The sequence below is a fragment of the Schistocerca gregaria genome, chromosome X (assembly GCF_023897955.1).
Source record: "Schistocerca gregaria isolate iqSchGreg1 chromosome X, iqSchGreg1.2, whole genome shotgun sequence".
Lineage (NCBI taxonomy): Eukaryota > Metazoa > Arthropoda > Insecta > Orthoptera > Acrididae > Schistocerca > Schistocerca gregaria.
The window spans coordinates 558,749,373-558,764,350 of NC_064931.1; the positions used below are offsets into that span (position 1 = coordinate 558,749,373).

Below are 14,978 nucleotides of genomic sequence, written 5' to 3' on the forward strand. Positions count from 1 at the left end.
GAGCCAGTGTTGTGACCAATATCAAACTCCTAGGCTACACTCTTTTCATTTTGTTCTCCATTGAGTTTCTGTACGATTCTACCCCTTGTGAAGTGATACAAATGTTGCCTCTGGGCCATTTTGTGATGATTACCACCTAGTGCAGTGCACCATAATTGCTTGCTAATATACACACACTGTCTTCCAAAGTTCATACAACTGCTGCTGGGAGAGCTCCACCAATTACTAAATATATTTATGCAACTTTATCTAGCTCTTTCTTCAGTTTTGCAGAGCAGTATATTTAAACCTGAAGGTCTCCTTTATTTCTCTCTGCTGCATGCAAGGAAGATCACAATGTTCGTGGTGTTTTGTATTTTTTTCCAAGTATCACATGTAGCGATACCTTTGCTGCTTGTTTGAGAACATTAGAGTGAATTTACTCATATTTTTTATTGAAATATATGTAATTTCCAGGTTGTCGGCAAATGCCAGGCAATCAACAGTGATCCTATTGCACTTCTCCAGAGAGATGTCATTTGCAAGAACTTCTCTAACTAATGTCTTTTGCCACTAGTTTATTACCTTTCCCAGTGCTTGAGGGGTTGGGGAAGGGCAGGGGGTCCCTGTTTTAATCCTTTACCAACTTTAGAACTTCTTGAAATTATTCCTCTGAACTTTACTTGTGATTTGGTACTGGTTGAAGTCTGTTGGATAAGATGATGGGTCTGCTTGTTCAGTCCCGGTTCATGCAGGACTTTCATGAGAGTGGGTCCATTAGTCGAGTCATACGCCTTCTTGAAAACGAACAACAATTTTCACTTGTAGCACTCATTTCATGTTGAGTATTGTCTGTTTGGCATCTGGCTCAGTTTTATATGATCTTGAAGAAAATCTTTTCTGCAGCAGGTATCAGAAAGATCTCTTGGTAATTATTGACATCTGTCAAGTCTCTTTTATTGCAAAAGAAATGAATCAAAGTGAATGTCCAATCAGTAGTTAATGTTTTCATCTCACAAATGTTTGTAGTATCTCTGTCAACTTGTTCACAGTCCTGACTCCAGCTTGCTCCAATGGTTCAGCTACTGTTAGGTAGTCCTTATACTAATCGTTTTTAAGGAATGGGTTGGAGCTGAGAGTTTGGTCACAGGATGTTATCTGGATAAGAAAAGAATGTGTCAGATGTCTCAGAGCTAAGGAGTTTCTCAAAGTAACTGACCAGTAGCTGGCAGTTTTCAACATCACTGTAGGCTGTCTTTCCATTGGGGTTCCTGTTTTTACTATTTACTGCATTTTTACCATTTATTGCATTTTCACTTGTGACAAATGCTGAGTCATGCAGTGATTTGAAGAATATCTGCAATTATTTATCTCCACATAACTGGCTGTATAAGTCAGTTAAAAGGGCCAGAGGAGTGCAAGGGCATACCACCTCCAGTAGGACCATGCCTACTAAAGTACTGTAGTATTCAAATCAACCTTCAGAATAGATAATTTTCATTAACAGCAATTGTAAAAAAAAAAAAAAAAAAAAAAAAAAACCACTTTTGGTCACTGAATGCTGCTACAGTACAGGAACTAGTGGAAAATGACCAATATGTTCCTAGAATCAAATACAGCTGTCACTGGATGAGTCTGTAACTGCATTTCACAACATACTACAAGACCAAGTTGAAATGAGAGTCTTGTTCTCTGTGGGACTCACTTACCTGAACAAATGCCACATAGTGGCTTGTTGTTTACAGAAATGCCATCCTTTTAGTTTAGAATGTGAGCTTCACATTTGGGTCCAGCCCATCTCCCAAGCAACAAACACCCCTTATCATCACAGTGATTCAAACAAATAGCAAAAGAACTAGTGTGTTTAACGATTAGATCCACCAGTTTCTCAGTAATTGCTTTCAACTGGTAACAATAACCATTTAATGGCACACTAATTTGGACAGAATAATGATCTAGTGGGGAAAAGTCTGCTTTAGGCTTTTCCTGTGACAACATACAATTTGCTCAAGATCAAGACACCCCCCTCCCCCTCTCCAGTTGATTCTTCCTGTGGATGGGATGTTAACAGCTTACCGAACTATTGACATCAAGATTGACATAGCACATTACTAAAAATTCTGTAGTGGCTGTTTAACTGCAGGAGACTTCTGATCTATTGGCTTCTTCCCTATAATCCTGATCTTGTCAATGAGATATTGCCTTTTTATTTAGTTAGAACACAATTAAAATGGATAATACTTTGGTTAGCAATTTCAAATTATGAATAGGTGCATTGAATGTACTGGTAAAAAATTTAAAAATAAAATAAGTGGAGTTGTATTTGAAAGTACTGAAATCTTATCATGCACAGCTAAAAGTAAAAGTTCGAATTGAGGGCAGTTTTACTGTGTTATTTGTAAATCATTCCATTTCTTATCACGTTGGTTTTATAATGCTGTCTTCCTTATGCTATTGCGCAGTTTTGATTGTTAATTCCATATTTATATCATTGGTGCATCTCGCAGAAAGTCTGTATACAAACCTAAATATATTCTTGCATGTCAAAGGTAAGTGAAACCTCTAGCTTTTGATGAACATTACCAGGTAAAAATGACTGCCATGATTGCTGCTGTCATATCCTGTTACAACCAATAGACAGCCTGTAGTACTTCAGTACATCAATGATAGCTGAGAAAGCTTGTGCTATCATACATCAACATAAACAAGTTAATGTATTTCTCTGAAAGGTATCAGCATCAAGTATCGACTACTAAGGGTATTTATAACTGCTCTCACAAACATGTTACTACACATTCTGAATTCAATGGCCTCCCTGATGACGTAAACCAGTAAGTAGATGCACACATTTCTGGACAATATTATGAGAGATGTGGACATTGGTGTTTGCAGTAAATTCAGTGGTCAATCTATAAATCTAACTTGCATTCAAGCAAAAGTCTACAAAATGGAAATTTACTCTCTTTTCCCCATCCCAACAACTAACTTATTATACTTACTTACTGCTTTGGCCACACAAACCACAGTTGGTCTTTGGCCTTGCCAATCAGCCTCCTCCAGCGTCCTCTGTCCATGTACTCTTCTTCAGACAGACCCAGCGTATTCATATCCTCTCTCACCTGATCAATCCGTCAAAGTCGTGGTCATCACCATGGTCTTTTGCCTCTAATATCTTCCTCCATTACTTGCCTGATGATCTGGCCTTCTCGGCACATTATGCATCCATACCACTTCAGTCTTTTTTCTTTGATCACTGCCTTGATGTTCATCAAGCTCCTGCAATTCACAGTTCTTTCTTTTCCTCCATTCTTCTCTCTCCTTCACTGGCCCAAAAAGCTGTCTGATGATGACATTCTTAAATGTCAGCAGTTTTCTTTCCATATTTTGGGCGATGGTGCAGGTCTCTGCTCCATATAAGACTACAAGTTGTATTACTGTCTTGTAGATCTTGGTCTATGAGGATCTTGATAGAAGCCAGTAATTTAACAGCTTTCCCAGAGCAAACCATGACCTGTTTCCTGTTTGTATCAGTGCAGTAATTTCCTGCTCTACCTCTTTTCTTTCATTGAGTATACCCCAAGATATTTAAAGTCTTTTACCCTTTCAAAGAATTTGTCCTCTACCTTCAGGGGTCTGTCATTTTCTCTGCTAACTACGAGGTATTTTGTTTTATCCATATTCAACTTCAGGCCTACTCTCATTCCCTTTTCCATTAATGTTCTCGTCATCTGAACCAGGTCTTTCTCTTTCTCTGCTATTAAAACTACATTATCTGCATAGGCCAGGGTGTTGATCCTTCTTCCCAGCTGTATACCTTCTCTAGGCTTGCTACCTTTCTCAGGGCTCTCTCCAGACCAGGTTAAACAGGAGAGGGAAGAGGTAGTCTCCTTTTCACACTCCAGTCCTCACCTTGAACTTCTTTGATATGTTTCCATTTACTTTCACCATGCATGTTGTCTCCTGGGTGCATATCTGTGTCAGTTTTATGAGTTTTCTGGGAACTTGAGCCCTTTCGAGTTCTTGCCATATTGCTTGTCTATTTATATATTATACATATATCAATGAATTGCTAAAATGATTCAGTATCATATCAGTATCATATACCCAAATGTAATTTGAATCCCCAACATAATGAAAGAAGTCATAGGAAGGCTAGAGGGGAGCCAGATGTGAAAGTGTATTGTTCGAAATTGTCCACAAATAAACCAACAACCGAGGTGAAAGAGAAACTGTGTCCTTACTGTCAGTCATTTTGTAAGTAGGTTGTCACCAAAGCATGCCAAAAAATGTAGTTGGAAAGATAATTGTCAGCCAAATGTTTTAGTTTACTCTATAGTGACTAATGTCCAGGAAAAGCATAAGCTTCTCTGGGCTTTTTTTCATTGGTTCTGTAATGTCAGTGACCTCTTGAATGCTTTTAATATACTATGTTAGCCAGGGGTACCAGCATGTTTAGTAATTTGGTTCAGTATTTGGCTAACTAAGTTCAGAGTTGAAATAGAACAATCTATTCCTTCCCATCTCCTGGACGTCATGACGACAAATTACTGCTGGTTGAGAAAGTAATGAACAGTAACAGTTACCACTCATGGCAGACAACAGCTCTTGATGTTAATATAATGAAGATCGAAAGCTCAAGTTAATGCTCACATTTGATGTGGCAAGAAACACATTAAGTATGCAGTTGAGGATTTATCAGATATTTAATAATAGGTGCCTATCAAGTAGCATGTAGCATTGTCTATCACCCTGATAACTAGGATGAAACATTATTGAATTGACTCCAAGACATTTTAAGCATTGGTGAGCCATCCTAATCCACAATTGTTCAATTACTCCCCACAGTTCAAAGACTGGTCAGAGTGGCTTAAGGTGCAAATGTGTCACTCTGTACCCTTCAGTATGTGCTCAATAGATTGGAGATTGGGTAACCTGATGGACCAATCAATCACCTTCACTCACCGAGAGTCCCCCGAATCATTCTGACCCTACGTGAGGTATGGTGTTGTGCACTTTCTTGCAGGAGGTACAGATCACCTGTGGGGGTGCTGTAGACAAGCAAATGGATGCTTATTGGAGGACAGTAGCTTCCTTGTCTTTTACTAGTGAAATTTGCCACAGTAGTTTTTTCTGGTGGCAGTTGTTTTGGTATTCTCTTTACACGAGAGCATGTGAAAGCCCAATGCCTGCATGACTACAGGTGTGTGTGTGTGTGTGTGTGTGTGTGTGTGTGTGTGTCGGGGGTGGGGGGTCATGCATCCACATCCTCACCCTCACCAAATGTACTACCGTTATACATCTTACCGAACCTGCAGTCAACTTTTACACCTATGGCCAGTATAAAGTTTGATGAAGTCTCAGTCCTGTGGAACATCACATAGCTACTATAACTACTACATTCACTGCTACATGAGAATGACACTTCAAACACAGCAACTGTGATTAGTTCAGAGAGAGAGAGAGAGAGAGAGAGAGAGAGAGAGAGAGAGAGAGAGAGAGAGAGAGAGAGAACGAACCAGCTTCTGACCTACAAAGAACAGACTGCTATTTAACAGCAACAAGACAGATCATACAATCTTTGACTGAACTCTCAAAATAAAATTCAGTTATCAAAGAATGAAATTGAATATTTCAAATTCTAACTGCTGAAGGTATATGGGAAGCTTGCTTGGAAGTATCTTATTGAGGTTCTTGTGAAGAAGCCATGTTTCTATCTACACTATGAAAATAATCTTCACTGACACGGAAATTGGCAACTGTAAGCCTTACATTGCTTATTTTCATTGCTTTATCACCTTTATTCTTTTCTACTATTTAAGCATCAGTTGTGGAATTGGTGGTAGATAATTTAACTCTGAGCATTGATATTTGAACATATTTGATTATAAAAACATTGTGGCTTTTTGAATGAGAACTGCACTTCTTATCACAGTTACATAGATATTTTATCACCCTTCTGTGTTCATGTACTGATTTTTTAATCCCATAATTCTAGTGCCTGATCAGAGCCTGATTCAAATGTAATTTTATTGTAGTTCTTTTTGATGACATTCACACCTTTTGGTAACATCAGAGAAGTTTTCAGTCAATAATGTTACCCAGCTTTCAGAACACATTGCCTGACAAAGTGAACCACCCGGATGATACGATCAGATGTTAATGGGACTTTGTCCATGTATACACGATTGGTGAGTACATACACTGAACAGCTAAAGAAACTGTTACACTTGCCTAATATCATACAGGGCCCCTATGAGCACACAGAACTGCCCCGACATGACATGGCATGGAGTCAACTAATGTCTGAAGTAGTGCTGGAGGGAACTGACACCATGAATCCTGTGTGGCTGTCCATAAATCTGTAAGAGTATGAGGGGATGGGGATCTCTTCTGAACAGCACACTGCAAGGCATCCCAGATATGCTCAATAATACTCGTGTCTGGGGTGTTTGGTGGCCAGTGGAGGTGTTTAAACTCAGAAGTGTGCTCCTGGAGCCACTCTGTTGCAATTCTAGATGTGTGGGGTGTCACATTGTCCTGCTGAAATTGCCCAAGTCCATTGGAATGGACAATGGACATGAATTGATGCAGGTGATAAGACAGGATGCATACGCACATGGCGCCTGTCAGAGTCTTATCTAGACGAATTAGGGGTCCCGTATCTCTCCAACTGCACATGCCCTACACCAATACAGAGCCTCCATCAGCTTAAACAGTCCCCAGCTGACATGCAAGGTCCATGGATTCACGAGGTTGTTTCCATACACCCACATGTCCATCCGCTGTGTACAATTTGAAACGAGACTCGTCCAACCAGGCAACATGTTTCCAATCATCAACAACCCAATGTATGTTTTGACAGGCCCAGGTGTGATGTAAAGCTTTGTGTCATGCAGTCATTAAGGATACAAGTGGACCTTCGGCTCCAAAAACCCGTATCGATGATGTTTCATTGAATGGTTCGCACACAGACACTTGTTGATGCCCCAGCATTGAAATCTGCAGCAATTTGCAGAAAGATTACACTTCTGTCACGTTGAACGATCCTCTTCAGTCGTCATTGGTCCCGTTCTTGCAGGACTCATGAAACGGTCCTACGGGAAAACTCCCACTTCATCGCTACCTCGGAGATACTGTGTCCCATTGCTCATGTGCTGACTAACATCACGTTCAAATCTTGATAACTTGCCATTGTAGCAGCGGTAACCGATCTAACAACTGCACCAGACATTTGTCGTCTTATATAGGGTTTGCAGACTGCAGCATAGTATTCTGCTTTTTTAGATATATCTGTATTTGAATACACATGTTTATATCAGTTTCTTTGGCATTCTAGTGTATATGATTAAGAGTTTCAATTCTCTCTATGACAGATAGAACAGCTGCCAGAGTGCATTAGTGGTGTTGTTGTTCAGTTATGTTACCAGGCATTATAGGATGTAACAGATGTGAAACTGCAGATGTTGTATGATCACTGAAGGACACCGAGATGCCCCATGCTCGTGATTGACAGATCTACCACCACCTGACAGTTTGAAAATGGTCTTGCTGTGGGTCTCTAGTTGGCTGGCTGCTCAAACTGTGCAATATCCAATTTTTTGAGGCATTCAAATATGACAGTGGCTCAGTATTGGACTGCATGGGAAAGCGAGGGCTGGCATACTCATCATGGAAGTACAGGCCAACTACATCTAACCACCAGAAAGGATTATGGTCCTATTGCTCACAAAGCACTTGACATCCCCTTTGCATATGAACCTGACATATGGGAACAAGTAATGGACATCCTTCAACATTCTGTGGCATCCCACACTATTGCTGTAGTAGCACACGGGGTAGGGAATTATAGCCATAGTGCGCTATTAACAACACAACACACAAATGGCAACATTTGGAGTGGTGCTGGTAATGGGAAGCATGGACTGCTGAACAGTTTTGCACTGTGTTCAGCAATGAATCACAGTTCTACGCTCCCGTTGATGATCATTGTTGGTGAGTGTGGCAATGTTCTGGGGAAAGGTCCTCATCTTCCAATGTCTGGAAGAGGCATAGCGGTGGCACTCCTAGCATCATTGTATAGGTAGCCATCGGAAGGAAGGAAGGAAGGAAAATTAGAGTCTAACATCCCATCAGGGAGCCACAGGTCTGACATCAGGTAATGGCTAGTAGGAATGGGAGGAACTGATGATACATTACAGACTTTGTATGTCCTCACATGTTTTCTCTCATGTGACAGTACCTTAATTTGTCTACATGACAATGTTCTTCCACATTTCACACACATTTTTGTGAACTATCTGCATGGCAATGATTTATCCCATGGTCAGCAAGAACCCCAAATGTGTGTGTGATAGAATATGTATGGGACCAGTCCGAACATCAAGTTTGTCCCAGTGCCTGTACCCAGGATATTAAGGACTGTTTGAAACAGTTGTGGGACAGTTTGCCTCAGGAGGGGTCCATGAAGTTTCATTTCGTTTTCTCCTCCCGTCCTGGGTGCTTCACTTTTTTGTCAGGCTGCACAAATGAAACTAAGCCACTTGTCAAGTAATTACCCACTACTTTGTTCATGTTTTCTCACTTTTAAAATGGAAGTGTATACAAAAATGAAGTGGGTTTTTAAAATTGCCTAAGTAGGATGCTTTATCATATTTTAATTACTGTGCTAATATTTTAAGACCACATTTGTATTTTAGGTATCTAGATCTCTCAGACGAGGAGAAAGAAAAACTGAAAGGTTCTTACAAAGTAGCCCGTAAATTGGAGAAGCTGGAAAGTGCTGGTCAAGATAAGTAAGTGCTGTAGGAGGAATTGTATATCTTGACTTACATAATTAGTTTATTATTCAGTATTTACTGTTTTATTATCTGTTCAGGAGCTCTTGACTATAGCCATGTTTTAACACTTCTTAAAAAAAATTTGTTAGGGATATTAAGAGTGACGAGGAAGATGACGACGACGACGATGAAAATGGTGAGGATGGCTGTGCCAGTGGTAAAACTTCTCCATCATCAGGTAAATATGATTTCTTCATTCTTCTGAACATTTGGTAATAGTGTTGCCAGTTTCTCCTTCAGTCCCAGCTTTAATTTTTTCTTTTCTTTTCTTTTCTTTTCTTTTTTTTAATTAAGCATCTGTTCTTGTTGATGCATTGCAGCGTATAATTATTCCTTAATCAATGCATCTGATTTCCAACTCCACATTAAAAGCTTATGATTTTTTTCATTTTTGCTCTTATACTGTCCCTATTTCACACCCATTCAGAGCTGTGTTCCAAACAAGCTTTTATGTTATTGTTGTCCTGGTTTCAGTTTGTATTTTTGAATATTAGTTGCCATTTCTATTTATTGAAAGCCCTTTTGCCTTCTGCAATCCTTGCTTCTCATCCTCCTTACACCTGTGTTCTTTTTTCAAGATAGATAAATTTGTACAGCTTCAAGAGTTTCATGTCCATATTTAACATTTAGCCACCCAGCACATGTCTGGCTGCTGTGCATATTACAACCATCAACTACAACACTAAGCACCTCTCTCAATTCCTATACACTTTTATAGATTACTGCTATATCCTGAGGATGCCATCATTCCATTTTTCTGTCCATAACAAACAGCTCTGACATGGAGATAGTCCTCTACCTCCCTCGTGGCTTCTTTGATATACAAATGAGCTATTCTGCAATATATCTTTCTCTGTTCTGCCCTCTTAGCATTCCATCATTACCAACTACTGCAGTGTACCTTGCATAAAGAGAGTGGATTACACTTGTATCCACGGCATTGATACTGTATTCCGTAAACATTTTATTCCCTTCCACATTATCAAAAGTCTTCCAAATTTATGAATGCAGTGCATGTTTCCTTTTTGTCCCTAAATGTACTCTGTATTACTAACCTCAGTGCTAAAATTGTTACTTGGGTGCCTCTCCAGTATTAGATAAAGCCCTCATGTGTTTTGCTTTTGTGTAATATTGGATTGATTGTGCAATAATTTTCACAGTTACTCAGCCTTGATTTCTCAGAAGAGCAATAAATATATTTTCAAAATCTGATGTAATTACCTCAGTTACATAACTTTAATTCACATGTTTATGTCCTTACACTGCCCTGTGACTTTAACCTCACAAGAGTTTCAGTGGCATTTCATCACTGTTTGGGCATTCATTCAGAAACTAATCTGCGTTAGTAACAGTTTGAACTCCGATATAAAAACCGACAAGTACTACCCACTAGTCGCAATAATAAACAACTTTGTATGTTATGTAACATCCTGATAATAATTTGGCCACTGCACACAACAGAAACACCACCAGTGAAACAATACCTTAGTGTATTCCTGATTATATTTGTTAAATAAGGGTTGTCTAATTGTGAGGGAAGTTATGGTAAGTTGAGTTCATAAATGGAAGTCACTCATAAATTGCTGAAGTTTTATTCAGATTTAAAAACCACATGATATTACTCCAGTGTTACCCTTGGGAAACAAAAACACAGAACAACAACATAAGAAAATGAAGCTAATAATGTGTTACTGATATCATTTGGAAGACCAAAAGAAGAATAAATCAGAGTTCCTCATCTGTGCAACTCTCATTTTCAAACAAACAAGAGAAGCAAAACAATGAACTCCTCATCCAAGATGTGGAAACAACCCGATAAATGCAAGCTACTCTGAGTATAGGCTCTGAGGGATGAAATTAATACCTCATGTTGTCGCAAAAAGTGACATTTTAAACTGTACAGTCAGCACGGGATGACAGCAACGATCGTAACCAACGTGACCAAACAAAATTGCCTCAGATCATGGAAATAGATGGGCATGCTGCAGAAATTTCCGTGATGTAGTGTGCAGATACACATGAACATTTACTAGGTTGGTACCAAGTTTGAATGGTCTTCCAGAATTGGAGGATGTGGCACACACAGTGTCTAAAAAGGGGGGGAGGCAATCTACACAATTGGCCAAACAGAAATACTGTTAATAAGGAGCTCAATTCCTCATGTTTCATGGGAACAGAAAGGCAAGATTCTTATTGACGTCCATGCTGAAAAGATATTTGCTAGATCTACATCCACATCAATATTCCCAAAGCCACCGTATGGCGTGTGGCAGAGGGCACCGTGTACAGCTACTTGTTATTTTCTCTGCTGTTCCAATCGCAAACAGAGCGAGGGGAAAAACAACTGTTTGTACACCTCCATATGGGCCCTAATTTCTCATATCTTATTTTATGTGCGATGTATGTTGGCGGCAGTCGAAACATTCTGCTGTCAGCTTCAAATGCCGGTTCTAAAATCTTCTCAGTCGTGTTTATCAAAAATGTTGCCTTCCCTCCAGGGACGCCAATTTGAGTTCCTGAATCATCTCTGTAACACTTAAGTGTTGCTCCAACCTACCAGTAACAAATCTTGCCACCCACCTCCGATTTGCTTCAATGTCTTCCTTCAATCTGACGTGGTATGGATCCCAAACACTCACGCAGTACTCAAGACTAGGTCACAACCTCATCACATATGCAGTCTCCTTTACAAGTGAACCATTCATTCCTAAAAAAATTTCCAATAAACCGAGGTCAACCGTTTGCCTTCCCTACCGCAGTTTTCACACGCTTGTTCCACCTCATATCACTTTGCTGTGTTACGCCCAGATATTTAAACGATTTGACAGTGTCAATCAGGGCACTAGTAATACCGTATATGAACATTACAGGTCTGTTCTTCCAACTCATCCGCAATAACTTACACTTTTCCACATTTAAGGCTAGGTGCCATTCATTACATCAACTGGAAATTTTGTCTAAGTCATCTTGTATCTTGCTCCTGTCACTCCATTTCGACACCTTACCCTACACCACGACATCATCAGGAAACAACCAGAAATTGCTGCCCACCCTGTCTGCCAAATCATTTATGTATAAGGAGTACAACAGCCATCCTATCGCACTTCCTTAGGGCACTCCTGATGATACTCTTGTTTTTGATGAATACTTGGCATCGAGAACAACATACTGGGCTCTAATATTTAAGAAGTCTTCAAGCCACTCACATCTGTGAACTTATTCCATATGCTGTTACCTTCATTAACAGTTTGCAATAGGACACCGTGTCAAATGCTTTCCAGAAAACTAGAATTACGGAGTCTTCCTGTTGCCCTTCATCCATGATAAAAGGGCAAGCTGAATTTTGCACAAGCGATGCTTTCTAAAACCATGTTGATTTGTGGACGTAAACTAATTTGTCTCAAGAAAGTTTGATATATTTTAACTGAGAATATGTTCAAGGATTCTGCAGAAGACTAAGTTTGCGGGTCCGTTCTTTTACCTCTCTTATATACTATACTCACCTCTGCTTTTATTCCAATCACTTGAGACTTCATGCTGAGCGAGAGATTCATGATAAATGCAAGCTAGGCAAGGGGCCAATGCTGTAGAGTACTCTTTGTAAAATTGAACTGCCGATTTATATGTTTTTCAAATCTTTCAGCTGTTTCTCGACTAATGTAAAACCTGCAAGCTACGTATACAATGTATTCTGCAGCTGTTATGCAACAATTCTACCACCGTGATTTATACTGCCTGGCTAATGCACTATTAAATTTTCTTGAAAGAAATGAAAGTTTATACCCAGTTTGGTTCTGTAGTTATAACGGAAAAACAGACTGAAATATATGATAATGAGTGGTGGGGGGAAAAAATATTAGAGTTCAGACTATCTGATTTACTAGTCATCAACACTTCTGATACGGCCTTACCCAGAGGGTACATAAAAGACGTCAGATTTCATTAGAGTACCTGCAGAATATGGACCCCATTTTCAGTGCGCCTCAACCTTTACGTATGGGTGTGTTTTTTTTTTTTTAGGGCTGTATATATGTGGACTGCAAAACCAGTTAGCTGGTAGTGTAGAACACGATTTTTCTAATGAAAGTGCATTACTAGTTTGCAGGAGACTTATTTGCAATAGTGGGCCAAAAATAGCCTTTTTGGCATTGTTTGTAGAAAAATGGGAGGAAAACAGAATTTTATATTCTAAGACCTTGTGTTGGTAAGTTGTTACGTCCAAAGTTTCAGGTGTATCTCACAGTTACTTCTGGAGATATAAAGAGCTAAACTTCACACTTTTTTTGAGTGCATATTTTTGGCTGACTTTGCTTCAAATGATTCATATGCAAATAGCCCAGGAAATCATCATCATCATTTTACTTACAGCACAGAAAGTTGTATAAGAGGACCCAGTTTTGTTTCTTTCAAGAAAATATTAACGGAGATATTATGTCTCAAAGTTGCCAAAAACTCACTGGTGCACTGTCGATAGCTGCAGTATGTGGTGAAACAACTTACTATCTCCAACACTATTGAATTTACAATCACGAAACTTTACCAGTGTTCATGAGGAACATGTGCAGTTATTCATACAAAAATTCATCAAAATCAATTATGGTCACATGGGAACCTTTAGACCACTTGACACGGAATGATCCTTTGGTCATCTTGAGTAGCTTTTTGCAATTTATGAAAGCTTCACAATTTACCTGAGCACCTTTGTTGATGATGGACTCCTGTCTGATGATGACAGAATAACAATGTCCAGCATCAACCAAGTGCCCAGACGAGTCTTGTGCGTACTTGTTTGAATAGCTTTGTTAAGCTGGTTTTATAATCTTCCACAGTTCGACTGATTGTGATGCCTGCAAGGAGTTACATTCTATAACAACATTGTGACTGCATTCTGTTTTATCATTGATAGTTATTCTTGCTGTAAATTTTTGTCAGTTCGACATATTTACCATGTACGACTCAGCATAACTATTATATCACAGAGAAGTCTTATTTATCTGGTGACATGCATTCAGCCTTGCAAAAAAAAGAAGCCCCCAAGTTGAACATCCCCGTAACTTCGGTTTACTGCAAGATCCTTGAACATATTCTCCGTTCGAATATAAAACTTTCTTCAGACTGAGAAGCTTATGTCCACAAATCAGCATGGTTTAAGAAAGCATCGCTTGTGCGAAACTCAGCTTTCCCTTTTATCACCTGGTATACTGCAAACTGTGGATGAAGGGTAACCAGCGAATTCCATATTTCTAGATATCCAGAAAGCAATTGACATGGTGCCCCCCTACAGATAAAAAAGTGAACACATGGAATAGGTTCCCAAGTATGCGAGTGGCTCAAATACTACTTAAGTTATAGAACCCAGTACGTTGTCCTAAATGGCGAGTGTTCATTAGGTACCAAAATATCATCAGGAGTGCCCCAGGGAAGTGTGACAGGACTGCTGCAGTTCTATAATTGATAAGATAGGGTGAGCAGCATTCTGCAACTGTTTGTTGATAACAATGTAGTATATGGGTAAGTCTCACCATTGAGTGACTTTAGAAGGTTACAAGATGCCTCAAGACAGTCTTAATATTTTGTGTGATAAATGGAAGCTTCCTCTAAACGCAGAAAAATTTAAGTTAATGTGGACGAGTAGGACAAACAGACCTGTAATATTCAGATACAGTGTTAGTAGTGTCCTGCTTGACACAGTCATGTCATTTAAATATCTATGAGTGTAACATTGCAAAGCAATATGAAATGGAATGAGCATGTGAGGATTGTGGTAGGGAAGGCAAATGTTCAACTTGTGTTTATGGGGAGAATTTTAGAAGGAGTGTCTCATCTATGAAGGAGACCTCATATGGAACACTGGTGACACATATTGAGTACTGCTCAATTTTTTGGGATCTGTACCATTTGGATTAAAGGAAGGCATGAAAACAATTCAGAGTCATGCTGGTAGATTTGTTGCTGGTAGGTCTGAACAATATGTAAGTGTTATGGAGATGCTCTGGGAAGTCAAATGGGAATCCCCAGTGGGAAGACGGCATTCTTTTCGAGGAACACTATTCAGATAATTTAGAGAACCGGCATTTGAAGCTGACTGCAGAATGATGCTACTGCTAGCAACATACATTTTGCCACGGAGATAAGATATGACAAATTAGCGCTCATACGAAG

The 14,978-nt window shown here is 39.4% G+C and overlaps 1 protein-coding gene across 3 annotated transcripts in view; it reads left to right on the forward strand.

Annotated features, from left to right (window-relative positions):
* Nucleotides 1-14,978, forward strand: part of LOC126299508 (egalitarian protein homolog) — a 92,152-nt gene that overhangs the window by 63,498 nt on the left and 13,676 nt on the right. For all 3 annotated transcript variants that reach the window (XM_049991469.1, XM_049991470.1, XM_049991471.1), the window contains exons 5-6: nucleotides 8,676-8,771; nucleotides 8,906-8,994. In XM_049991469.1, coding sequence (XP_049847426.1) covers nucleotides 8,676-8,771; nucleotides 8,906-8,994 — 185 coding nt within the window. The remainder of the gene's footprint in view (nucleotides 1-8,675; nucleotides 8,772-8,905; nucleotides 8,995-14,978) is intronic.